We start from the raw sequence: 27,013 nt of genomic DNA on the forward strand, positions 1-27,013 counted from the left end.
CACCCCTGAATATGCCCCTGCAATGCAATAATACTAGCATTCCCAAAAAAGGGAAAAGACCTATCAGATCCATAGAACTATCTTCTGTGGATCTGATAGAATTATCACCCAATAGCTTTGACTAGCTGTTTAGGCAAAATCTTAGAGAAAATGGTCAACAATAGACTAACATGGTATCTAGAAAATAATGATCTTCTCAACCCAGCACAATATGGCTTTCGGAAAAATCGTTCTACCTTAAATGTACTTATACAACTGGAAAATCAGGTAAAAAATGCTTTTCTTAGAAAACAACATCAAGTCATGGTTAATTTTGATATCGAGAAAGCATATGATACCACCTGGCATTATGGTATACTTAGAAGGTTACATCAACTTGGCCTTAGAAGACATCTAGCCCTCTACATAGCTAATTTCGTTAAGAATCAGACTTTCCAAGTTCGAATAAACAACACACTTTCTAAAAGATACTATCAGGAAGGAGTCCCTCAAGGATCTGTACTAAGTGCCACATTTTTTGCAGTCCACTTCAGTACAATAATAGGACAAATACCAAACATCTTCACAACTGTTTATGCTGATGATTTCAGAATTTCTTATCAAGTGCAGCATATGAGGACAATAGAACAACAATTACAAGTAGCTATAAACAAAGTCATAAAATGGACAGAAAGAAATGGATAAAGAATTTTAGTACAAAAAATCACATGTATACATTTCTGCAGAAAAAGGAATCTCCACCTGGATCCAGAATGCAGGTTGAAAGAACAGATAATCCCAGTTAAAAATTGTCTGTTTCTTAGGACTTGTTTTTGACAAAAAATTTACGTTTTTAGAGCATATGTCACCTAAGAGTCCACTGTCTGAAGAAAATGATATCTTAAAAGTCCTATCTGCAATATCCTGGGGAGCAGATAGAACAATACTACTCCATTTATATCACCTACTCATTCAGTCTAAGTTAGACTATGGTGCCCCAGTCTACGACTCGGCAAGGCACAGTGCCCTGAGATGGCTCAACCCAGTACATCATTGCACACTTCGAATAGCTCTTGGAGCTTTCTGTACCTTGCCTGTATGCTGAGGCCCACAAACCTCCTTTATAAATAAGAAGACATAATCAATTACTTTCTTATGGAACTAAAATAAAATCCCTACCAAGTCACTCCCTACAGAAAACTCTTTTTACATCAGAATGGGAACAACATTATCAGCAACAACAAAGAATCAATAAACCTGCAAGAACGAGACTAAAAAACCTTCTCCACAGTAGAGATCTTAATCTAGAATTGATTCCTCCACTGACCAAGCAGTATACACCACCATAGATAATCAAACAGCCTACATACGACTTCTCCTTCCAGTTCTAGAGCAAACAAGCTCTCCCTCATATAAACTATCAACATCTGCATGCTGCTTACAAGTCACAATTTTTAGATCATTGCATCCTATATACAGATGGCTCAACAATGAATCTCAAGTGGGAGCAGCAGTTTATTCTTCAGATATCACATTGGCCCAAAGACTCTCAAAAGATTGCAGCATTTATACTGCAGAACTGCAAGCCATTATGTTAGCCTTAAATCAAATTGAACTTTCAAGCTCTCAGAACAGCACCATTTTCACAGACTCCCTTAGCTCCATGACAGCTATACAAAATGTCAGTTCTAATAAACATCCACTCCAGCAAAAAATCCAATGCAGAGTATCAAAGCTCATTGAACAAGGTCATAACATTAGACTTTGCTGGATCCAAAGTCATGTCAGAATATATGGCAATGCACAAGCAGACAAAGCTGCTAAAGAAGCCAACAGCAACATATCTGCACCCAAATACATTCCTTTCTCACACTACAAACAAGTTATTCATCACAGCAGGACACATCACTGGCAGCAGCAATCACAAGTTCCAACCAATAACAAATTGCCCCAAATTAAAAGTTTACTCCAACCATGGAAATCCAGCATACAATAAAACAGACATGACGAAGTGATGTTACTTGCAAGGTTAAGAATACAGCACACTCATTTCAGCCGCTGTCATCTCTTGCGAGAAGATGATTCCCACCTCTATGTCCTATCTGCCACACACAACAAACAGTAGAATGTGTACTAATTACTTGTCCAGCTTTTGCAGGCCGAACGCCGAAACTGCTTAAAGAGTTAATAACCAAGCATCACTCCCTCACTCTCAAAACCATATTGGAAGACAGTAAAAATATAGCAGATGTTTTTCAGTTCCTCAAGGAAATAAACTTCTATAATCAAATATGAAATTAAATATTTCTGCAGTAAGTTATAGACAGACATTCTGTGACCCTTGGAAATCATTCCCAACAAAATATAAACACAAACAGAATTTCTGTATAAAACCCTACAGACACATTTTAGTCACAGCAGCTCTTGTGCCAAGAGCACTCAAATCAAATCATATAAAAAAAATGAATTTAACTACAAGAAGTGAGATGCTACTAGGCATATGACAAACTTTTATATGACTGGGATATCGATACTTTTATTTATTAGAAAAAAAAATAATTAATTAGTTGAAACATTATTTCAACTGGTTTTTCTGAAAATTCAGTTATGAGGGCCCACTTATAACAGAAACTGCAACGTTTCTGCTATTTTTCAACTAATTTGAATATCCTAGTGGTAGAAAATATAAATTCTTCCCTCAGGATTCCATAACAGCCAAAGTAACCATTATTTAGAAAACAAAATTGTAGTAACTACTTTTCAGAGAACTCTCACATCTATATTTTCTGTATATCCCAGTGTATATTGTTTAGTGCTATTAATACAATTATACACCTGTATTGTAATGCTTTAAGTATATTAACCATGAAAATGCAGTTTGCTGTTTCACATTTATAATCAAAGCTATACTGAGCTGAACAATGCTCAATTTTAACCTATACTAAAATGAATAAATACCTGGCAATTTGGTTGCGAAGTGCATCATTTTCTTTCATTTGTTGGTTCAATCTTAGGACAACTGTAGCTAATTCTCGTCGAAGATTGGCTGTCTCCTTGCACCCAACACTGCGAAGAAGACGGTATTTAGGTACTGAACGGAGGAGTACAAGTTTGTAAGGAGGCTGAATAGTGGACAACAACTCTTTGGTAATCTTTTGAACAGGATGTCCACTAATTTCAATAATCCTGCAGTAAAATAATAATATAAAATTAGACATTGTGAATTACACATATTACAAAGAGTAAGGACGTTATTAAGAAATTATTATTGCAAATAATAATGATATTATCTTGCAAACAGACTGTACTAATGGTCCTCCATAACAGTATAGTGTTTCTGCCACTTGTCCCTCATTTGGAGAAGTCGGGGTTCAAATTCTATTGATATCTCGAGCAGTTCTAAAAGGATTCTTTAATCAGGACTATAGTTAGCCATTGTAGAATACCAAGGCACAACCTCAAATTTTGATCCTTTTTGCTATCGTTAGTATTTACACAATCATTCTTCATATAATTAATAATAAGATGAATCAAATATTATTAATCACACACTATTTGTAAATAGTGTGTGAGTTATTAGTATTTTCATATTTAAAGAGATGACTCTGACTTAAAACATATTTGAGAGGTTGGATACCATCTGAATGGGGTAGGGGGTCCTTGGATTGTATCTTTTTGTGCCCATTGATAAAAATGTACTAACAGACTGCAGCCAGGGGCAGTCCCAAGATTTTCTGAAGCAGGGAGGAAGGCAACCATTATTCCAGGGAACCGTTAAGCTTTTATCATTATGTAGCAGTAAAAAAAAATCCACATTATTTTAATTGTAAGGGAAAACTATAGCTCCTACTTATGACTGCTCTTGACTACAGCCAAGTAGTCAGGGTGCCAATCAAGTTACTCATGCATTCAAATCCACATATACCACAAAATCTTGTGCTATCTTCTCAACTCCTCTGGCCTTATGTGGCCATTCTGAAGAACAGAGAAATTAATTTTATTGCCAAAATGCAGCACCAAAAATGAATCCCAAATTACATTATGGTTATGTTGTTTAGAATTTGTACTGAGGCAGTTGAGGTCATGAGTAGGGTTACCATTTTTACCTTGTCAAATCCAGGGAAAAAATGGCTTCAACATAAAAGAATATGGAATATAAACATATACCATTCTATATTTTCAAGAACAGAAAATTTTTAATTAGTAGAATTCATGTGTTTAATAATTAAACACATGAATTATACTAATTAATTTTAATAAGCATTAAATTATAAAAATAAAATAAATAGATTATAAAATAAAATATTAAATTATACAGAATTAGGTTCGCTATTCATTTTTTTTTTTTTATTAATTTGCCACTTATTTAAAAGAGAGAGAGACAGTAGCTAAATAGTAGATTAAAATTGAAAATATTAGATTAACCCAAGAGCTCACATCTGGTGAGTATGGGCTTGGTACACCCAGGGTCCTGAGCTAGATGTCATCATTCTTCTCTTTCTTGGTGATTCCCTTCTACCTCTCTCTCTCTCTCTCTCTCTTGGGGTAATTCAGAAATTTTTTTTTTTTGGCTGGTGCACCATAAGCCTCAAGCTTCCTTGCACCATATGGCTAATAATAATAATAATAATAATAAACCTTTGAGATGACATTACATTGACAATGTATGTCATCTCTAAATGGTTAATCTAGCCAGTAGTTGAAAAACAAATGTATCTGAAAGCAGTGTGATACCAGGGCTGCTGGTGGTTCACAATGAGGCATATCCTTATACCACTCACATTCGTGCTAATGAAGCCATTGTAACAGACATTGCAAGTATGTTATCATTGTCTGTTTCGAGAGAGCTTGTTATGTAACATACAGACCTGGAAAAAGTAGTCACAAGCTTGTGTTGATTTGCTTTCCAGGACAGATAATTACTGGGGACAGGAAGTCATATGTGGGGATATCTGGTAACCCTAACCACAAGGTGTTGGCATGTTGTGTCTTTAAATTTAATTATTCTTTGGCCTGTTTTTAGGTTTTGTTGGATTGGATGAAAAACCAGTTTCCAGGAAAAATAAAAAACTTTTCCAAAGTAAGAGGCTAGTGTTGTGTGGCCATGAACTTTAGCCCATTGCGATCTCTTCTATGAGCTTTAGTCCACAGAAGTTCTTCCTATCCTAAAAAAACAAGAATTTTGATGGCCAAAGTGAAGAAACAAGTAATTCTCAATTTTGTGTAGCAATGAGAATTGAACACAGGCTTTTTCCACAATGCCAGATTTAGGCAGGCATTATAATAATATACATAATACAGTATACTTATATAATGATATACATATTATATATGTATAATAATATACATAATATACATATTGTTATAATTTATTATACGAACTGTGCCCTGGCACAGTAATATTAAAAGCTAGAAAAAAACTTTATTCCTTACGGAAATTCAGTTGGTCCCTCCCCTGTGTGACTTTTGGGACCTGGTAAATCCAGCCTTGTTGTGAAAATACAAAGGTCAAATGGAAACTTGTACAGAACAGAATGCTCGTTAATAAAATATTTTTTAATAATCACATAAGCACATGGCATTACTGATGCATGTGACCCCCCCCTCCCCAAGGAACAGCATTCCAGTGCACTTCAGTCCATTCCAAGCCCTAACTAAGTAGCAGCGCTATCCATCTACTTGCAAGGACCTATGACAGGTGGATATACACACTGCTATTCCAATTTAACTTTAAAAAAAAGGCCATTAAACATATTTCAAACTTAAACCATTTGTCAGGATCATGCTAAGATGGAAGCTTGTAAATGACTAATGGCCTTTTTTTTTTGCATTCAGGTATTTAAAGATATTGACCCAGGTCTACCCTGTATGCACCTATCTTTGCATATACACACAGATCTAGGCATGTGCCAAAGTATTCTTGCACCAAGGGATATACTGCAAATTTGTTAAAAAGGAGCTCATTTGAGAAGAATTCCATTTCAGCTAAAAGTCATCCTCAGTTAAGTTTCATAAAACTAATTTTTTTAACAAGGATCTCATGCAAGCCCTTGCCCCTGGCACACCACTACTTGTACCTGTATGCAAAATAAGTCTTGACACCCCCTTTTTTCTTTCACGAATTTTGAAACCTGCCAATCAAACTCTGATGAATTAGATAAATACTTAATTGAATACACATTACATTACAATTATAATTGTTTATTATTGAAAACAGAACTTTATAAAAATGTACTATGATCTTGTTTAGTGCAACTGCATCCTTAGTAACATAGTTGAAATTTAAGACAAACTAAATTTTGCAGTTTATAGTCTACTCTTACTTATAACAACAGTAGACTATAAACTACAGGTATTTAGTATATAGTAGACTATAAACTCTAGACGGCCTCCGTAGCCGAGTGGGCAGGAGCGGGAGTGCAGTAGCACACGCTCTTTGAGTAGACCGGGGTTCAAGCCCCTGACTGCTGAATACGGTCGATCTGCCAACCCGCACTGGACCAGCGTGGCCGATTATGGTCCATTTCCCTCAACATGAATTGTTGAGGAGGCTTCCATCCTGCAGTGGGTTGATAATGGCTGCACTTTACTTTTTTTTTTTTTAGACTATAAACTCTAGGTATTTGTAACTAGGTATTTTAAAAGATTACATCAGTGGTCATAGAAGAGAATAAAAAAAATGCTTTATAGAATGAAGCATTTTAAGTATAATTAGTATTGACAAATCATGCAAGGAAGCAGCCTATACAGCATCAGCCAAAAGACTTTCCATATTACCTGTCCATCTACTCTAATAATTTGCCTAATTCATTTAAATTTAATCAAAGTATCCACTTCCACAACACCATATGGAAGTTTGTTTCTTATAACAACAGAAAACTATAAACTACATGTATTTAGTATATAGTAGACTATAAAGCCAGTTGCTAGTTGATTGTTTTTTCAACAATCAACTAGCCTTTGGCTGAAAGAAAATTCTGCACATTATCCTGAAACCATCATTATTATTATTATTAGCCATATGGTGCAAAGAAGCCCGAGGCTTATGCTGTACCAGCAAAAAAAAAAAAAAAATTCTGAACTACCGAGAGAGAGAGAGAGAGAGAGAGAGAGAGATAAAAGAGAATCACCAAGGAAGAGAAGAATGATGATATCCAGCTCAGGACCCTGGGTGTGCCAAGCCCATACTCAACAGATGTGAGCCCCTGGGTAGAACCTTCCTCAATTTAAATTTATAACTCCTTATGTGTGTTGTCTCGGCAAGAGTAAGGATGCCACCAATATTTAGTGTACTGAATCCATTCAAAGCTGTAAACATATCAATCAGAACAGCCTATTTTCAATACCCTTCTTCACCTGTATCGCTATTACTTATTATTATACATCAGGTTATTATTTTCTAGATAAGATGTACAGCATGAATGTAATATACAAAGGGTGATAAAAAAAAGTTCTGAGGACATGTACAGAAAAATGTATCAATAAATTTTAGAATAGGTTATTTTGATACCTTAATGTCTTATGAAATAACATGAAAAAAAAATGTATGCCATTGTTTTATGTGGTTTATAAAATTTAATTTTTATGTTGGGTGGTGAAAGGAGAATGAATATCCAGCAAATTGAGCATTGTTCAATAATCAAATTTTTGACAAAAGAAGGCATAAATGATTAAGAAATCCATAAAATAATGACTGGAGTGTTTGAGGATGTATCACCAAGTTATACTTCTGGTGAAAGTTAGCAGAATTCAAAAGAGAACAGGAGTCAGTTAGGTTGATTCAAAGTCAGGTCGGCAATCAATTCTGAAACAACTGCCATCACTACAAAAAAAAAAAATTAGAAAATGTAAGAATTAAAGTATCTGAATTTGAAAAAGTACTTAACATTTCCCATGGAAGTATTTTAACAATAATACACGAGCATTTTGGAATGTCCAAAGTTTATGAAAGGTGAGCTCCCAGGCTCCTTGTCATTCATCACAGAGGGTAAAGTCATCAAAAGAGACTTTAAAATTAATTCTTGCTATATCCAGATAAACTTTTATCTCATTATGTGACTATTGATGAAACTTGGTTATATTTTTATGATCCTGATTCCAAATTAGAAAGCATGCAGTGAAAGCACAAGGGAGCTTCAACACCAAAAAAGATTCAAATCTAACCATCAGCTAACCATTAAACGTTGGTCTCAAATTTTTGGGACACAAAAAAGGATTGTTGTTAATTATTATTATTACTAGCCATATAATGCAAGGAAGCCTGAGGCTTATGCTGCACCAGCTAAAAAAAATTTCCAAGTTACCCTGAGAGAGAAAGAGAAGTAGAAGGGAATCACCAAGAAAGAGAAGAATGATGATATCCAGCTCAGGACCCTGGATTTGCCAAGCCCATACTCACCAGATGTGAGGCCCTAGGGTTGATTAACTTGCATCTAAAACACAATAACAGAAATATTATGCCAATGTTAACAGCTGTAATTAGGGGGGATGTGAAAGTTGGGTCATTGGGTTTTGCTTCTCTATGACAGTGCACCTATGCACAAAGCCCAGGTGTTGCATACGCTAAAATTAATGAATGTGGATCTGAACAATTAACCCCCCCCACCTCCATGTGACTATTAGTTGTTCAGAAAAACCTCAAATCTCATTGTGAAACTCATTTTAAAGATGATGAAGAGCTAAAATTGGCTATGGAAGTCTGGTTTGATGTCCAACCTGAAGATTTTTTTTTTTTTTTTTTTTGCAGATTAAATGCAATTAAATTGCATTCAATCTGCAAAATAAAAATGCAATTAAAATGTATAAAGAATGATTAAATGCAATTTAAATAAAATAAATGTATTAAACTTCAGGGTGAATACATTGAAAAATAAAAAATAATAATAAATGAAACAGAATTTTGTACCTATGTCTTTCAAACTCCATTTTTAGACTTCCCCTCATATGCTTATATATTTGTAAATACATTCCATACGAGAAATATGGATTACCAACATAATCCATACTTCTGCTATCTTGTATACAGTTTTGGTAGCAGTACATATTCATTATTTAAAAAATATGTAGCAGCCAACTGCAAGAGAAGAAACAGGCTACTTGGATTGATTTTTCAATCAGGGCAGAAGATTAGAAGACCGATCACAAAATGGAACAGTCTGATTAGAAGGTCTCTATGCTAAATCCGATCAAATTATTTTTGTAATGTTTAGATCAATAAACTAAGCTCTTCAAGCTTTTGAATGAAGTGATTTGTGTCGATCCAATTTGTGTATGGATGGACACATTTAATCCATACTTGAGCTCATTGATTAGAAGGAAAATTTGGGAAGTCAGGAGCATAATGAAAAATTTTATTTTTCATTGCATATTTAGAAGTGACATGTTTACATATTTCAATATATATTCTAGAAGAAACCAATCTCTGTGCTGGAGCAGTATTTTGAGCAATTTTTCATATAACTTAATGCAAAAGATCAAGTCCATGAATTTTGGAGTACAGATCTTGTTATCTTGCTTAGGCTTCTTTTGGGTTTGGATCTAAAGGCCACACCATCCACCCCAGTAGTTATGCCCCTGTTAGAAAGGGAGTAAAAATAAATAGTTTTGCATTATATCGCTCATATGACATGGTATTCTGATTTATTCTATATTGCTTAGTATACTGATTTATTGTTATAATGCTTGACACTAATAAATCGTCATCACTTGAAATGAATAAATCCCAAACTAAGCTGTTACATTTAAAAAAGCCATTACGATGTTGTACTATATTGAGTTTACGCGGTTTATTTTTGAAAATAATGAGTTTTCTCATACGGACAACCAACAATAAATGTAACACGTACATGTTACATTTAAATTACTACGCTTTATATACTATGTATTGCAGCTTACGACTGATTTCAATTTCCATTTATAGCTTTTATTTTATTTTTCCTCCGCTCAGTTTTCCAGTTCTAAATGATTATTTTTCTAAAATTGAAATTTATGATATAAATTTTGGTTATTGTAAAGTGGCACTTTTCAAAAGATCAGACTGCGGTGTAATATATTTATGGCGAATATAAATTATATCAATATGTGCATACCAGAGAATATCGTTACAAATGTTAATCGCGATATTTTCTTCATAACGGGTACACGTGAGTACATATATAGTAGGCCAGTAAAGAAATTGCGAAACACGAACGTCCTACTTTCACTTTCATACTGGGCACCGATCGTATTATAGAAGGAAAACTTTATTCTGCAGTAGAGGTGATTTACTACCATAATATGTAATTCGTCAGCCTTCTCTGCTTCGCATTGTTCCGCACGCAAAAGCATTAACGTCGTCGAGAATGTAAAATACGGGTTAAGACGGCTGCCGACCCAATCCAGAAGAACATTTCAGACAATGCAAATATCCATATTTTTGTCACTAAATTCCTACCAGTTCGGAATACTTGTTGAAGAAATAAGTGCGCTTTTAAAGCGCTTGTTTATTTTGTTTTCACGTTTGGAAAATTTCGGGCATTTCGCCTTGATTTTGACATTATTATTATTATTATTATTATTATTATTATTATTAGCTATATGGTGCAAGGAAGCCTGAGGCTTATGCTGCACCAGCCAAAAAACATTCCTGAGTTACCCTAAGAGAGAGAGACAAAAGTAGAAGGGAATCACCAAGAAAAAGAAGAATGATGATATCCAGCTGAGGACCCTTGGTGTTGTTGTTATTTGGTTTTTAGGAGCATTGGCAACTAAGGCCATATTGCTCCGGGGATATGCGGTGGTCATTCCCTGACCTTTCCGCATCCTCCGTATTTGGTGGTCACGGGCTCAAACTCCGGTCTAATCAAGAAACTGCCCACCTGGCTATGGAGGCGCCGACCCTTGGTGTACCAAGCCCATACTCACCAGTTATGTGTTCCACCGTGGAACACATAACAAGCAAACACTCTCAGTCAGTAATTCCTTTGTTTTATACTCTTCAATCCTATCTCTAGATATACTAAATAGACATACCAGCAAATAAATAAAATAAACATTATAGATGTATTATCATTGACACACATCATAGTGAGTAATCAACTAATCTATGAGATTTAAGTTGTAACCCCAGGGGCTCGCATCTGGTGAGTATAGGCGTGGCACACCCAGGGTCATGAGCTGGGTATCATCATTCTTCTTTTTCTTGGTGATTCCCTTCTACTTCTCTCTCGGGGTAATTCGGAAAAATTTTTTTTTGGCTGGTGCAGCATAAGCCTCAGGCTTCCTTGTACCATATGGCTAATGATAATAATAATAGTATCCTGTGGTTCTTCTAGTGTAAATGCTAGTACGTATCACTATAACAGACGTTTGCGCATAAAAGCATCAATTATGATACATCTCATGTTGCGAATCCAATTACAAGGTCCCTTTCTTTTAAACTTCCATTTGGAATTTTTTACCGTCTTTTTGATTAATTAACGTATTAAATTGTGTTTAAGAACCTTCGAGAGACTTATTTATCACAACCACGCTTTCCACTGCTGTACTCGTTACGTGCTACGTTCTTTGTGCCAAAACGCAGATACAATATTGGTACGAATAGCAAGTCGTCACTTACAAAATCACTAGCTAAATTTAAAAATAAGCTAAAGAACGTGACTATGACTTTTTAAACTATTTGTTAATCACTTGTTGGGCATAATATCTTTTGTGTTTGGCTAAGTAGTTTTACTTTTTAGTAAGGATATAACTAATTTAATAATAGTATCGAGTAACATATGTCTCGAACTTAATAACATAAAGTATAACGTAAAACTTGATAGTGTGTGGCGAGGTCACATGGCGAGGTCATAGCATCAGGGGCTCACATCTGGTGAGTATGGGCTTGCCAAACCCAGGGTCCTGAGCTGGATACCATCATTCTTCTCTTTCTTGCCTTCTTGGTGATTCCTTTCTACTTCTGACTCTCTCTCTCTCTCTCTCTCTCTCTCTCTCTCTCTCTCAGGGTAATTCAGAATTTTTTTTTTTTTTTTGCTGGTGCAGCATAAGCCCCAGGCTTCCTTGCACCATATGGCTAATAATAATAATAATAATAATAATTGTTAGGATACATTCGACATACTGCTACTGTCATCAGTGGCGGATTAAGGATAGTTGGGGCCCCTAGGCAAATTATATTTGGGAGCCCCCCAAAAAATAATAATAAAAAAAAAAAGAATAAAAAATAAATAAAAGTTAGGTGGCAAATAAATGAAATTTTGTACTTTTGAATTTTTTGTTTAAATTAATCAAGATTTTCGCTTAAATTAATCAAGATTTTTATGATGTTTACTGAAAACATTAATCTATTTTAGAACACTATAGTAAAATGTCTTGGCTTGGGGCCCCCCAAAGCCTGGGGCCCCTAGGCACGTGCCTCATTGCCTTAATGGGTAACCGCCACTGACTGTCATCGTGTGACAAAACTACAATATTCGCTAGGTCTACCACAGTGGCGGAGATGGGCCCGACGGTTGACTTGTATAGTTAAAGATCATGTAAGGGCCGTTAGTCAATCTGCCTTTATTATTATTAGCCGTATGGTGCAAGGAAGCCTGAGCGTATGCTGCACCAGCCAAAAACATTCCCGAGTTACTCTGAGAGAGCGAGAGAGAGAGAGAGAGAGAAGTAACTCCTCTGACCGTTTCGTCGTCCCGGAGTATAAACAGAAAATTTATTTATTTATTTATTTTAGAAAGGAATCACCAAGAAAGAGAAGAATGATGATATTCAGCTCAGGACCCTGGGTGTGCCAAGCCCATACTCACCAGATGCGAGCCCCTATGGTTGTTTTTACTATATTTATGTAATTACCCATTGAGTGCTGCTCTGCTCTCACTGTTTTAAGTATTTACTTATGAAAAAAAAAATCTAATATTAATAATAATATTCATTCTTTTATATATATTTTTTGCCCGGTTTGTGTCCAATAATAATCAAAAGAAAACAAAAGAAAAAAAGAAAAATCTAGAGCTTCCCCGAAATTTTGTAAATCATTCAGTGTGAGACAAGTAACGTCTCATTACCATAAGATAAAGCTAATTTTTAACGGTATCTAATATACACAATGTTTCTGTAATTTTTTTATAAATCAATATTTTTTTATAAATCGTCTTTTATTTGCTGCATGACGTAAGCATCTTGTATGCTCTTTTGCGGAAAAAACAGTGCCTATTTTTGGAGATGCTGAATTTGCTCAAAAATTCTTTTAAGTTGTAACTTCGTAAATCGATTAATCAGGTGTCAAAAATTTCTATGCGTTAGATCAAAAGTTCATAACTCGGATTTTCGCTAATCGAAACATCTCTGTAACGCCAGCTATTTACTTTGCTCGTTACAAGTTTCGGTGATACGTTGTAGCAGGTTTTCAGCTTTAGGATCGAATACCTTTGGCCTAATGCATAATAATCCTTTTGTCCTTCAATATTGCGTTGAGTTGACCAACCGCCAAGTTGATGGCTTCGCATGCTGCTATTCACCAACATCAAAATAACTTGCAATGTATGGAATTCGAGATCATCTCACAGTATCAGCAAGTGGAAAAAAACTTCCTCATACTTCACAGCTCGCTACCTTCAGGAAGATGAGACATCGACTTATTATGCCTTACTACACAGTTGTGGACATGTCTACTTAACCGTTACAGTCTCTGCAGGATGTAAGAGGATGTGTGTACGGTACGCGGTTTCATTAGGAACAGCTTTAGACTATAATGCTCCAATTCAAATAAAGGCACCGTTACACATGGCTACGCCCTTACTATTTCATCAATAAGCAATATTTTGAATATGCAGCTGTTTATTAATAGAGGCACGTTCAAACAGCGCATATTTTGACTAATAAAGAATTACAGTATTGGTAAACAGACCTCGAGTGTCAGAAAGCATAAATCAAGAAAATTTCTTGCAAAAGCGACGGTTGTTGTGCGAGAAATTTTCTACATCATATTACAGTAAAGTAGTTTGAAAATTTTTACGCATTTAATAAATAACTTAGTAAGGTGAAATTTTCTACATTATATTACAGTACAGTAGTTTGAAAATTTTTACGCAGTGAATAAATAACTTGGTAAAGTTATGTACCAAATTTTATAGTTTTCCTAACGAGTCTTTCTTTTAGCTAAGCATTTGTGAAGGATATTAACAAATGAAAATAAAATGGAAAAATCTGAGCTACGAGCTGCCATTGCGTTTAGATTCGTTTCAATGGCTGAACTCCAGATTATGAGTACAACTTGTCAATACGTTCGGGCATCGCCAAATTCGGAAAGAATTCAAGCAAAAGAAGTGTGGGTTTTTTAAAAGACTAATTTTTGGCTAGTGAAAAAAATTCAGGTTAGTTTGCGCCAGTAATTTGGGACGGGTTCAAGCAAAAGAAGCCACTTCCTCCGGAGGTGTACCCATAATCTGGAATATAACTGTTTCAATATCTAGAAGAACCTCAATCTATCTGAAGACAATAATAATTGTTTATTATATTAATATTAAACTTGTTTTGGTGTCACATAGATATTTGAAGAAGCAGTATGCGTAATTCTGTACTGGTTAATGCCAGTTGGCGAGGCTTGCTGCATTAATAACATCCTTGAAAAAAATACCACTCATCCAGAATATGTGGGCTGTTTGTATAAACGTTATTCTTGGATGTATTGCATAGAAAGAAATCCAGAAAAAGTTTTCCGAATTTTTATTAGGGCCTCTTCAAGAGAATGAAGAACTGGCATTTACGAAAAAATGACCCTCCTTGACAATATAATGGTTTCACTTCTTGTTACTCGTTCGGGCAGGTCTGGGTTCGATTCCCATTTATGACTGGAAAAATTTCTAAAGTCCTCTTCAATCGAGGTTGTAGTTAGATGATCTCAGGAGGAGTATTGATTTTTAACTCCAGTGAGTTATTCCGGTTTTTTAGTCCGCACAACATGCAAATCGGTCTGCAAACACATCACTTGTACAGACAACTACACATACGGATATAAGAGAGATGCTTAGCTATATCGTTAAAATAACAACTTGAATTTTCAAGGATAGCCAAAAATTCCTAGGTAGATATAGATGTAAACATCTATAGCCACTTTTAGCTATATCGGCATATAAAAACTTTTTTATACTCATTTACAGATCTATTGAACATCAACCAACCCCGATCTTTTTATGTCTGAAATTGTAAATAAGGTACAACTTACCACAATGATTAATTTAATTGTAAAGAGTATTTCAAGTGAATTAGTGAAATAGCCCCCGTTGCAATCAATACCCACTATTTTATATATTATACTTCCTTTGGTTTCAAATCTCAATCTTGATATATTCTACTGATCAGTTTCATACTTTTTTTAAAGTAAAAATCCAGTTCTAACGAATTATTTCACTACAACTTTTACCTTAATTTTAATACAATGTAGATTTATTTAACAACACTCTCAAATCATGCTATGTATGACTAATTGAATTGTCTGGTTTATGCAGAATTGTGTTATGTTCTGTTGTTGTGTCTCTGGCTACTTGGCCGCAGGGCCCCTAGTGGAACCCTGCGTTGCCCGCTACCACCACTGGGAGGTGAGCCAGGCTGCCTTCATACTCTGGGTGATCTCCGCCAGGGTCACCTGAGCTTTCTGGACGGAGACTAAACAAAAAAAAAAAAAAAAGAGGGAAGAGAGTGGGGAAGATAGTAGAAGTGGTGGAGTCAAAGTAGGGAAAAGGAGGAGGATGAGGAAAGGAGGCATCCTCCAGCGGAAAGAAGAGGTGGGAAGGGAGAAGTAGGAATCACCCCTGGTCTGGGAGCCCACCGAAGGCCAGGGAAAGGAAGACAGCTTGCAGAACAAGGGAGGTATGCAAAGTTGGGAAGGTGCAATGGGAAGTGTCTGAATTTCATTTATATCAGTTCAGTTCCGTCATGCCAACGTGGAAGATGTCCATTTAGGTGTTCATTCAATTCTGATAGTAGCCGGTGATGAGGGAAGGGCAGGTATGAGGAGCGATCATAGCGGTTTCAGGAACGTCTGGTGTGGAAGTCTATGTTGTGGGATCAGACGTGGAGGGATGATACCAACGCCTTTTGAAGACTGCTGAGGCATATCTGCTAAAAGCTAAAAACGCTTCTTTTGATTTTAACAGGTTGCTTTCCGGGCTGAGTATATAGATTACTTGGGTTGGAGCCTGCAAGTATTCTCTGGCGGGTCTACACAATTTATGTTTGCTACCGCTTGATGCTGGTTTCAGCAAACGCTGATTTACCCAGGGACAACGCTTCCAAATGCGCATAAAATATCGATTTCAAAGGACGGTGTAAGAATAAATTAAAATATTGTATTTAAAAAAACATGCTAAACAGAGTTTAGAAACCACAGGAGATCGACTCAGATTACAGATATGTTAGGACACATTGCCTGGTACAACTTACAGACGTGAACCACACAAAACTAAAGCAAATAAAATTTAAAAAAATAATAATAAATAAAAAATAAACAAACAACAATAATAAAAATAAAATAAATGGTAACCAGAAAGGATCGGGTGAGAAATCCTGATCCTTTCTGGTTACCATTTATTTTATTTTTATTATTGTTGTTTGTTTATTTTTTATTTATTATTATTTTTTTAAATTTTATTTGCTTTCGTTTTGTGTGGTTCACGTCTGTAAGTTGTACCAGGCAATGTGTCCTAACATATCTGTAATCTGAGTCGATCTCCTGTGGTTTCTAAACTCTGTTTAGCATTAAGATTTAAGATTACTCGAGAGGTTGAAGGGTTACTAGGACTGCAATTGGTCTTGGATTCAGAAATACAGTATTCTTGGTAGGCGCTGCTTACAGAGAAAATATAAAACCCTGGTTTTATATTATTGTAAAAATGCAGACATTTTTATATTTCAAAAGCACGTATTCTAATTTACATTTTTCAAGTTATACGTATAAATTATTTAGTAAACCTTTTCCTACAGATTACAGTTTAATCAATACACCTTATTCTGGTATCATCAACAGAGCCAAGCCAGTATTTTTAGTTCACGAAACTTCGAATTGAATTCAGGTTAAGGGGAAATTAAATTTGACATAACTGATAGTAAAAGCTCTAAATTACCTGTCTCCGGCTTTCAAACCCGTGACCTCATCCGTCCAACCAATCGCAGCTGTTGTGCTGCAGTTCTGTAAATGTTCCTGAATTAAGAGGATACTATCAACCGAGCCAGAAAGCTCGAGCGTGTGCAAGGCCGGCACAGCTCCGCTTCGCTTCACGCCATTTATATAATTGTAGAGGTCGCCAGCTCTATCCTATATATTAAAAATAAATAAATAAAATAATAATTAAAAAATAAAACTTTTTAATACTATATTTTTAGACCCCAACAAAAAGTTGCAATTTCTCGAAATTTTAGCTACATAAATAAAGTACAGAGCCCTGATTATTTCTTTCGATATGTACATACAGTATATATATATATATATATATATATATATCAGTCATTGAACTTAGACATTAGTGCATAGTGTGTATTTATATGTCCCATACTTCTTCCACTTTGGGTCGACACAAAACATGACAATGAAGCGTAATTATTTGATTTATTGTTATTATTTATTTTTCTCCTGGCATTTGAAATTCTGCATTAGTTGTGATCTCTTACTTTAGTTAATGTTCCGATGATTCATATGATTCATATGATTCATATAGTTTGTGGCATGGAAGATTTTTAACACTAAAAAGGACAATTAACAGAGAAATGAATCCCAAATTGAGAGACCGAAATAGTACAATGTAATAAAATAATTTTTATTTACGAAAATGTTTGAAGTGTTTAATCATATCTCTGGGTGTGTTCGTAATAATTTAATTACTTTAATCATGTCTTTAATGACTCGTTTTTCTTCGTGGCTAATGTTCATCAAGAAATGAACTAGCCATGTGTTTCCATATATATTCTTTTGTAACAGTTTATTTCTTGAATTTAACTACTGGTTTGCTTAGGAGGTGAAGAAATGCAATGAACTAGGGCAGCGCTGCATGTTTTCTCTCAAAGGCTTACAAGTTGCTCTTAAAATGTTGGATGCGAGCATGGTTCAATACTGCTTGAGTATTTCAAATAATTTACTAGGCATACGCATCGCTGGAGAAACCTGCAACTTAAAACATTCCGTATTATTAAAGTACAGTATAATTTGTTGGCATAATTTGGCAAAATATAATTTGTTGGTACTAATTAAACCACCTGAACTGCTATTATCAAGTGAATTTTTTCGTCCTGTTTATACTCCGGCACGACCATTAGATCAGAAGAGTTTATAGCATTTTGACAATGAATCAGCTGCCGGTTATTAAATAGCGCTGTTGTTTGGGAGTTTGGCCTACTTACTTGCACAATAAAATTCACTTTATTTCAACAGTTCACGCGATTTAATTGTTATTATGGTTTAATTAATTATGAACATAATGTCTCCCTCTCAACATATTAAAAATAATTTCAGAGATCAAGAAGCAAAAAATCAGGTGAAGCCATAAATTTTGAGCCACCTCCGCCAGATTGCCGAACACTCCCCACGTAATCTTTTCATGCATTTCTGTAATTTAGATTGGGGAAGTTCACTAAGCTGTCGTTCTGTGTACTCAAATTGCATAAACGCACGCTGAGCATATTAGTTCGTTTTTATGTTGTTCACAGCACTCATACTTCAACTACCCTCGCGGTGGATATCTTACACATATACTTGCATGCCAGTCCTGTGAAGGGAAGGGAGAAATAACCATTATCTGTTTTAGCTTTCATTTGAATGACCCTTGTACTTTTTTTTGTCTTGTACCGTACAAAGATAGAGGAAAAATGAGTTACCCAGACTTAAAAAAAAAAAAAAAAAAACACCACAGGTGCCGGATATTTATGCATTATATTCTATTTTTAATTTACAAATACTAATCTTTCTGTTTTACTTACTTTACTTTACTTTACTTATTTCTTAGACTGCATGTCATTGTTTCTATGTTTGCCAAGTAAGAATTCATTCATTTGGTATACATTCAACACTAGTTCAGGGCCCATCTTACCCCTACGCAAATACATAAAATCATGGAGCCCCGTCCTCTCGAAATATAAAACACAATTTTTTATTTAAAATTCAAAAAATACAAAACTACATTATCCTAATTAGTAATCTTTCTGTGTTTGAATAGTATAATATCAGTAATTTAAAAAGCAGTTTCAAGCAAGAATTATTGACAATATGACTTTTTGAACGAGTTTCACAAACTTCATAACTTCACAAAACGGCACCAAAACCTATCCATTTATCATTATTATTATTAATCCCAAAACATTAAATGTCATTTCATAAAAAACAGTTTTACAAGGGCCCCAAAACTACTTTTGCCTAGGGTCTGCTATCCTCAACTTAGGCCTTGTACTAGTTCATTTACCCTCAGGGGCTCACATCTGGTGAGTATGGGCTTGGCACACCCAGGGTCTCGAGCTGGATATCATCATTTTTCTCTTTCTTGGTGATTCCTTTCTACTTCTCTCTCTCTCTCTCTCTCTCTCAGGGTAATAGGGAAATTTTTTTTGGCCGGTGCAGCATAAGCCTCAGGCTTCCTTGCACCATATGGCTATTAATAATAATAATAATAATAATAGTATAGTACTTAATAGAACAGTATTATGTATTTAGTTTTTAAGGTGATTCATTTGCCGAAATCATATCGCACTATTTATATCTCATATTAAAAAAAAAAAAAAAAAAAGAACTGGACACTCGCAACACTCATACCGGAGACAGCATTTGAAATTTTGAAAATTGAACCTGCGACCTTTATTTCTTAGATAATGTTGGTGACTATCGCTCTGCGGAGGTTAGAGGAATCAGATGCTACTATACATAGGTATAATCTAATATAAATAAGGAATTACTAGCCCTTGTGGTAGCACAGTTGGTAGAATCGCCGTCCTTCCCACCTCGCGTGGAAATGACCTGAATTTGAATCTCATCTATGATGTGATGAATTTTTACGACCTTTTTTTACAATGTGGCTGAATTAGTCGGTCTCGGGCAAGGGTTTTTCTCCCGAAAACTCGGATTTTTCGTCCAGCAAACAGAAAATCGACCTCAGAACATACGTAATTTACAGACAATATATATGGAGCAATGCGGCCTTAGTTGCTGATGCTGCCAAAATCCTACTACAAGAACAGGCTGTGCGGTTCACCTCTAAAAAACCGGAATTTTCAAAAATATGGCATGTTCTGGGTTCTGAGAACGCCAGATTTTTCAGGTCTTACTATAAATAAATATAAGTGTAAATAAAAGATATATGATGATTGTACTAAAAGTATATTAATTCAGATGTAATTAACCGATTCTACATAACGTCTTTCACTTTAATAAATTGATTGCTAACATTTTAACTCAGAGAACTTTCCTGAACATAAATTGACGATGCTTTAAATATTAATTTTTAAGGCTTAAATCTATAATTTTCTATTAATTGCCCAAAAAACTACATTTACGGTACACTACGGCCCAAGAGACTTAATAAAAGAATGTCATATTAGGTTACCCGGGAACAACCTCATCTACCCGTGTGCATTATGTCCGTAAACTCTGTGGGTTTTCTAGTCGGTGTGCCTGTTTCGCTGTATAAAAAACCAGTGTTTCTGGAAGGATCAACGATCTTCCGTCTGATCAACGATCGCCAGTATGGATTCCGTCAGTGTCGATCCACTGGTGATATTTTGGCTTATGTTACCCTTTATGGACAAATTCAATGGAAGCGTTCGGTGAAACACAAGCAGTTGCTCTTGATATCTCAAAGGCTTTCGATCGTGTTTGGCATAAAGGTCTTCTAAACAAGCTTCCATCTTATGGTTTGCCAAATGTTTTTTGTTATTAGTTATCCAGTTTTCTCTCTGATCGCTCACTGAAGGTGATGGTAGATGGTTCTCTGTCTTCTAACTTCTCCACTAATGCTAGTGTCCCCCCAAGGTTCAGTTCTTTCTCCTTCTTCAACTTCTCGAATATTCGCTACCAATTCCTTAAATGCTGATCTCCAATGAGGCAAAGACAACTTAGTTGATTTCAATCCTTCTAAAACTCATTCTTGTCTTATATCTCGTAAAAATGATTCTTCTGCTTCTATGCTTATCTTTGGTGACACTCCAATTTCTAGGCAAAATGATATATCTCTTTTGGGGATTACCCTGACTTCTAATCTCTCTTGGCACAAGCACATTACAAATATTGCTTCCTCTGCATCTAAAAAACTTGGTTTTCTCTTTCGCTCTCGGCGTTACTTTTCTTCCAAACAGCTGTTCACTCTGCACAAATCGCAAATCCGCCCTACCATAGAATATTGTTCCCACAACTGGGGTGGTGCCCCCAAAACCTCTCCCAGGTTTCTAGATTCAATTCAAAAGAGGGCAGTTAGGTTAATTAATGACTCACCTCTAACAGAGTCTCTCCACTCGCTGTCTCATAGACGTACTGTTTCTGCTGCATGTCTTTTCTACAGATACTTCCATGGGCACTGTTATTCTGAATTGGCTTCTATAATTCCCGCTCTCTCTTCCAAAACAGTCCGAACACGTGCAGTCACCAGCTAACATCCATTTACTGTCAAACTTCAAACTCACAGAACCAATTTTTCATCTTCCTCGTTTATTAATTTAACCGCCGTTTTCTGGAACAATCTTCCTTCATATGTCTTTCCTGAAAATTACAGTCTACAGAAGTTCAAGTCTAATGTCAACAAATATCTTCTCTCATCTTCTCAGCCTCCAACCTAAGCACGGTACTTAGCTAAGTACTATAGGTTCTAATAACTCTCGTGTTTGGGATTTTCATAAAAAAAAAAAAAAAAAAAAAACCCTGCTGTCCTCTCCTGAAACCGATGAACTCAGTCACAGAGTGAAAAAAAGCCCATAAAACTTTGTTTTGCTATTGACGGGAGTCGAACTCGGGCCTTTTCCACCCGGTGTGCGGAGGATGGTGAGGATAACCACTATGATAATCCATGAGGAACGCCCAATGGACTAGAGGGGTTGCTGTGTTCATCATAACTGCTTTATTTCAGCTAATAAACTGAATCTGTGCGGGTAGTAATATTTTGAGGTGGCGTGCGGACTCGATCTCAATGAAAATTAAAAATAAATTTTCTGTTTGCAATCCGGGACGACCCCATAACGTGAAAAGAATTTATAAGATAGAGAATATAATAACATCACCCTATGTATTCAACCTATAGAGAAAAAAACAGAATAAACAAAAAAAAAAAAAAAAAAAAGAGATGCCGATTTAGTAATCTGGCTTCATCACTATTTGTGTGAAACAGTTTTGCCACACTTTTACCTCTAACCATTTCTCTTGAGATATTCATCGAAATGTTCCAGCTTAAGAAATCAGCAAATTATTAACTTTATATTCATGGAACTGGGTGAAGTTATAGGTGGGGGGGAGTCGTGAGTTACGACCCGACTGTAATTTGTAAAGATTATCATAAAATCATTAATTTTAAAGATAGACGTCAACATTTCACTAGTTTTTCTTTTTTTTTTTTCCTTCGCGAATTTATTTAATTTTACAAATTAAATAAAAGTTACATTTTTACTTTTTTGATTATAACTATTAAAGTTTATAAATTTGATTTGGCTATTAGCTTCATAAAATATGCAATTACGCTGTTTTTACAAAAAATTACACCAGGGGGACGTTCTGCCTCCTAAGATCCCATAAGAAATTAGCAGACGCCAGAAAGCGAACTACAGTTATTAAGTATGCAGCGATGTTTTTATGCTTATTTAACTCCATAACCAGTTACCAAAAGCCACTGTTTCTTTTTGAGAGTCTGCTAATTTATTTTTAGATGTTTAAGGTAAGCTTGTTATTGTCTTATATTTTTTAAACTTAATATTTAAATTTTCATTAATATAGTATTTAAAATAAATATAATATTTCGTGTTTATAATTAGTGGGACTACACATAGGTCTGTTCGAAGCGCATTTATTTGTTTTTGTACAGGCAGGAGTTATACAATAGTGATATGTATTATCATAATTGATGTTTTTAAATACTTTTTTTTTTTTATATTACACTTTGTTAATTCCTCAAACTGTATTTTGGCAATAATACAGTATACAATTTTGTAATTCGTATAATAATAACCTGTGTGTTTATTATTATTGTTATTTTTATATGTAAATAATAATAATAAAGGCAGTTTTGTAAAATAAAATCAATAATATGCCAAAAAATTACAGACATAAAGGCCAGGCTAAACATTCGGTTAATTTTGTGTTGAGGAGGAGGCAGCTATAGTATTGTACTGATTTGCATTACGTAGGAAGAGACAAACACATAAAAAGTGCTATATAAAATGCTAATTTTAAGCGAACGTGAATAGAAAACGGTGTAGCGATGGGGAAATTTTAAGGTACAGCCACCCAGGGACTCAGTTGTATAAGGGTGGGGGGGGGGGGATTCTCAAAATTACCTTTTGGCATCAAATTTCTGCTGGAAAGTAAGGGAAGGGGATGCAGAAATCATATTTTATCTTCTGGCGCAATGATTACCCTTCTCGACACTAGATATAGAAATTCTGCATGAGCCGAATGAAGGCATTTTCAGAGTTGCAACGTTCCTCAAAGCAGCTGGCCCGAATTAGTTAATTTATTAAGACTTTGGATTCATATTAAGGAAGCTAAGTGTGACTATTTGCCTCTTGAGAAGTGCCGAAAAAAAATCAGACTTTTATTATTAGATGTATCGGCGTAAGCTTTTATTACTTGGTATGTTAAGGCCTGATTTATACCTAGGTAAATTAACCTAGGGTTCTTAATCTGGCAGAGCCCATAAATCTAGGATCCAGGGCATCATTATTTGAAATTTTTTTTCCCGGAGGCTCCTTTATAGAGATCGTTGTGAGAATATTTTGTGTAGGGTTCAAAAATTTATACATTCTCCTCCCCCGGCGTGTTCTAACCAATCCACGAAGGCATGTGCCTCTGTAGGTAGAACAAGACACAGGGATAGATTTATAGTGAACTGCCGTTATTTTGAACCGTTTTGTTGCCGTAGCTGGAAGGTGATGATATCGTTTTCCCCTCGTTTGAGAAGACTGGTTCGAATCCATCGATGAGGTGAATTAATTTATTTAGTCCTTTCAAGTGTATCTCAGTTAGGTGATTCCAGAGTGCTGTAGAGTTGTTTTTTTTTTTTCAAACCAACTCACATCACAAGCATCGGCAGTCACGAAACACTGACGCCTCATGTCCTGAATTGTGTTGGCGATAATACACAACAACCTTAACATCTTCTGGCACTTACAAATTCAACTACACGAGCGGAATGTGTATTTTATTTCGTTTTTGATTACCAATTGTCTTGTGTTTCTGCAAATTGTAACCGCTTCAGTGCGCATGAAAACAGTAGTTGATACCATTTGTTTGACAATAGTTCCTGATGAGTGGCTAAGGATTTTTTGTTTCAATTTCCTTGTCCTGAGGGGAATACTGCTACACAGAATTACATTACTCATTCTCTAAACAAAATATCGAGAAAAAAAAACAAAACAAAACATATTTATGGCAGAGAAAGCAGAAAAATAACTTTCTGCACTATTTGGTAAATTGTTAAGGAAATGTGTCTTAGTGTAGTAAAAACTTCCCCAAATCGCAATACTGGATAATGTTTATTACCTCTTCTTTGGTGTCGTTAGTCTTGGAAAGCGGCTCACCCTTCCAGTGGTCTTCCTTTAGCGAAAGCAGCGCCACTTCTTCCTGAACTAGTAGGTATTCTAGTTCGGCCTTGTGTAATTGATCATCAATACTCTCACTACATGAAAATAAACAAAAATAAAGGAGACACGATTTTAGAAAATGAAGGCGTTTATAGTATCCACTAAAGCATAACCGTTTAACATAAAATACTGATGCGAACACTGTTTGGAAAGCATAAAGTATTTTTGATGAGAATGCATATCACGTGTTTATTTTAAATGTCTGATCTGCAAATTATGAAATTGCACGCATAATTAAAATAAAGTTAAGAATGACGATCAGTAAATAATAATCACAGCGGCAATCTCCAAGGCAGAATGCGCTGGTCCCACAGGAACTAGTTATTGTTGGTGTCTCTATTGTCAGGGAGACGGGGAATATATTATGCAAAAAGATAGGTGGAACAGGACCAGGCTATGTCTGCCAGGGGCGAAAGTTGATGACGTTGTAGGGCAGATATCATCTTTTAAGGGCACAAAAGGTGATACTGTTGTACACGTTGGCACTAATGACCTTAAGAGTAAGAGACCTGCAGATTTACTTAACAAGTACAAGTCAATGCTGAAAAAAAGTCGCGAGTTAGGGTTAAATTTCAAAGTGTCTGCAATTCTGCCCAGACACAATAGGAGGGAGTATATGATGAGAGCCTTGTCGATCAATTCGGCGTGGAGAGATTGTGCAAAGTTCAAGGGGTAGAATTTTTTTCATCCTGGTCTGTGTGCTTATTTTCAGGAGAGACTGCTTCTACAGAGATGGCGGTACACTTAAATAGAAAGGGTGCAGGAATATTTGCTAATGCTGTCGAGGCAGTGTTAGATGGATCGGAAAACTGCTAGCTTGGAGGGGGCGGATTCACAGACTAAAAGATTAACCATAGCTGTAGGCAGAGGCAAAAGTGATTCTTGCACTGCTTCTATTGTAACGAGCAGCAGCCTAGAGAGCAAGTTGCTGGGATTTCAAGAGCTGCTGGGAGTCATCATGGAACAAGTAAATACATGGGTTGTGTTAGCGTAACTAAAAGTAAGAACAGGTACATGTATACTTTGCATGCACGCCAATGCTAGAAGTATGGTAAATGAATTTGAAGTGATGATCAAGGCATCAAAGGCAGATATTGTTGGGATATCAGAGACATGGTGTAACACAGATATAGGCGGTGCAGAATTGGAATTGGGGAGTACAATGTGTACAGAAAGGATAGACAGGGTAGGAGGGGTTATGCTATTAGTTAACAAACACAAAATCTAAGGAAGTGCATCCAATTGACATGGGTGGACAGTGCAATGTTGAGTCGGTATTGTGTGACATAAACACTGGGAAAGGGAAGATGAGAGTAGGAGTGTGTTATAGGCCTAATAACTCTGATGAGTACAACGAACAGTTGTGCAGAGAAATAGTGTGGGCTAGTAAATAAGAATATCTTGTAATGGGGGATTTTAACTTTCCAGATATTGGCCTCAACTTGCGGGTTGGTCACTGGCACGCTATCAACACTTTTGTGGATTTATTGGAGGATTGTTTTCTACAGCAACATGTACGAGGGGGGGGGCAACCAGAGGGAGTAATATCCTTGATCTGATTGTCAGCAATGATTATTCATGCATTAATAATTTACAGGTAAAGGAACCACTAGGTGACAGTGATCACAATGTACTGATGTGGGATTTACTTAAAGATGTAACTACCATCAGGGGTAAAGGGAAGAGTTTTTGCTTTCGTAAAGGTGACTACAGTGGTCTCAGACAGTTTTTAAATTCTATACAGTGGGATCAACTTATGATGTTACCAACAGCGGACTCTCATTTTCCCTTTCCCAGTGTTTATGTTACACCAAACTGACTCAACATTGCACTGTCCACCTATGTCAACTGGGTGCACTTCCTTAGCTTTCGTGTTTCTTAACTAACAGCATCATCCCCTCCTCCCTTCCTACCCCGTCTATCCTTTCTGTACACATTGTAGTCCCAAAAGCCTTCAGGGAATCAGGCTTTAAGCTACTATGTTTTTCACACTAAGTAAGAAATACTGTTCAAGGTTGAGGCCAAAATGATGCCAGGTGAATTAATGAGGCTCGTTGCAGAGAACAAAAATGCATGGGATGCATATAAATTATCAGGCGACACAAGAAGCCTACGGCAGATATAAGCTAGTCTGTAATCAAGTCACAAAGGAAGTTAGGCAGGCAAAGGCAGTTTACGAGAAGTCTTTGGCAAAGGATGCTAAGAAAAACAGCTAAGAGTTCTTTACTTATGTAAACAACTC

General features: G+C 35.9%; 1 protein-coding gene across 1 annotated transcript in view; it reads right to left on the reverse strand.

Annotated features, from left to right (window-relative positions):
* sprt (PDZ domain-containing protein sprite) overlaps positions 1-27,013 on the reverse strand; it is an 83,308-nt gene that overhangs the window by 21,808 nt on the left and 34,487 nt on the right. The window contains exons 3-5 of the mRNA XM_090374723.1: positions 24,671-24,806; positions 17,079-17,269; positions 2,938-3,165 (exon numbers count right to left, since the gene is read on the reverse strand). Coding sequence (XP_090230849.1) covers positions 2,938-3,165; positions 17,079-17,269; positions 24,671-24,806 — 555 coding nt within the window. The remainder of the gene's footprint in view (positions 1-2,937; positions 3,166-17,078; positions 17,270-24,670; positions 24,807-27,013) is intronic.

This window comes from Mastigoproctus giganteus, chromosome 5 (assembly GCF_048544385.1).
Source record: "Mastigoproctus giganteus isolate SK-2022 chromosome 5, ASM4854438v1, whole genome shotgun sequence".
Classification (NCBI taxonomy): domain Eukaryota; kingdom Metazoa; phylum Arthropoda; class Arachnida; order Uropygi; family Thelyphonidae; genus Mastigoproctus; species Mastigoproctus giganteus.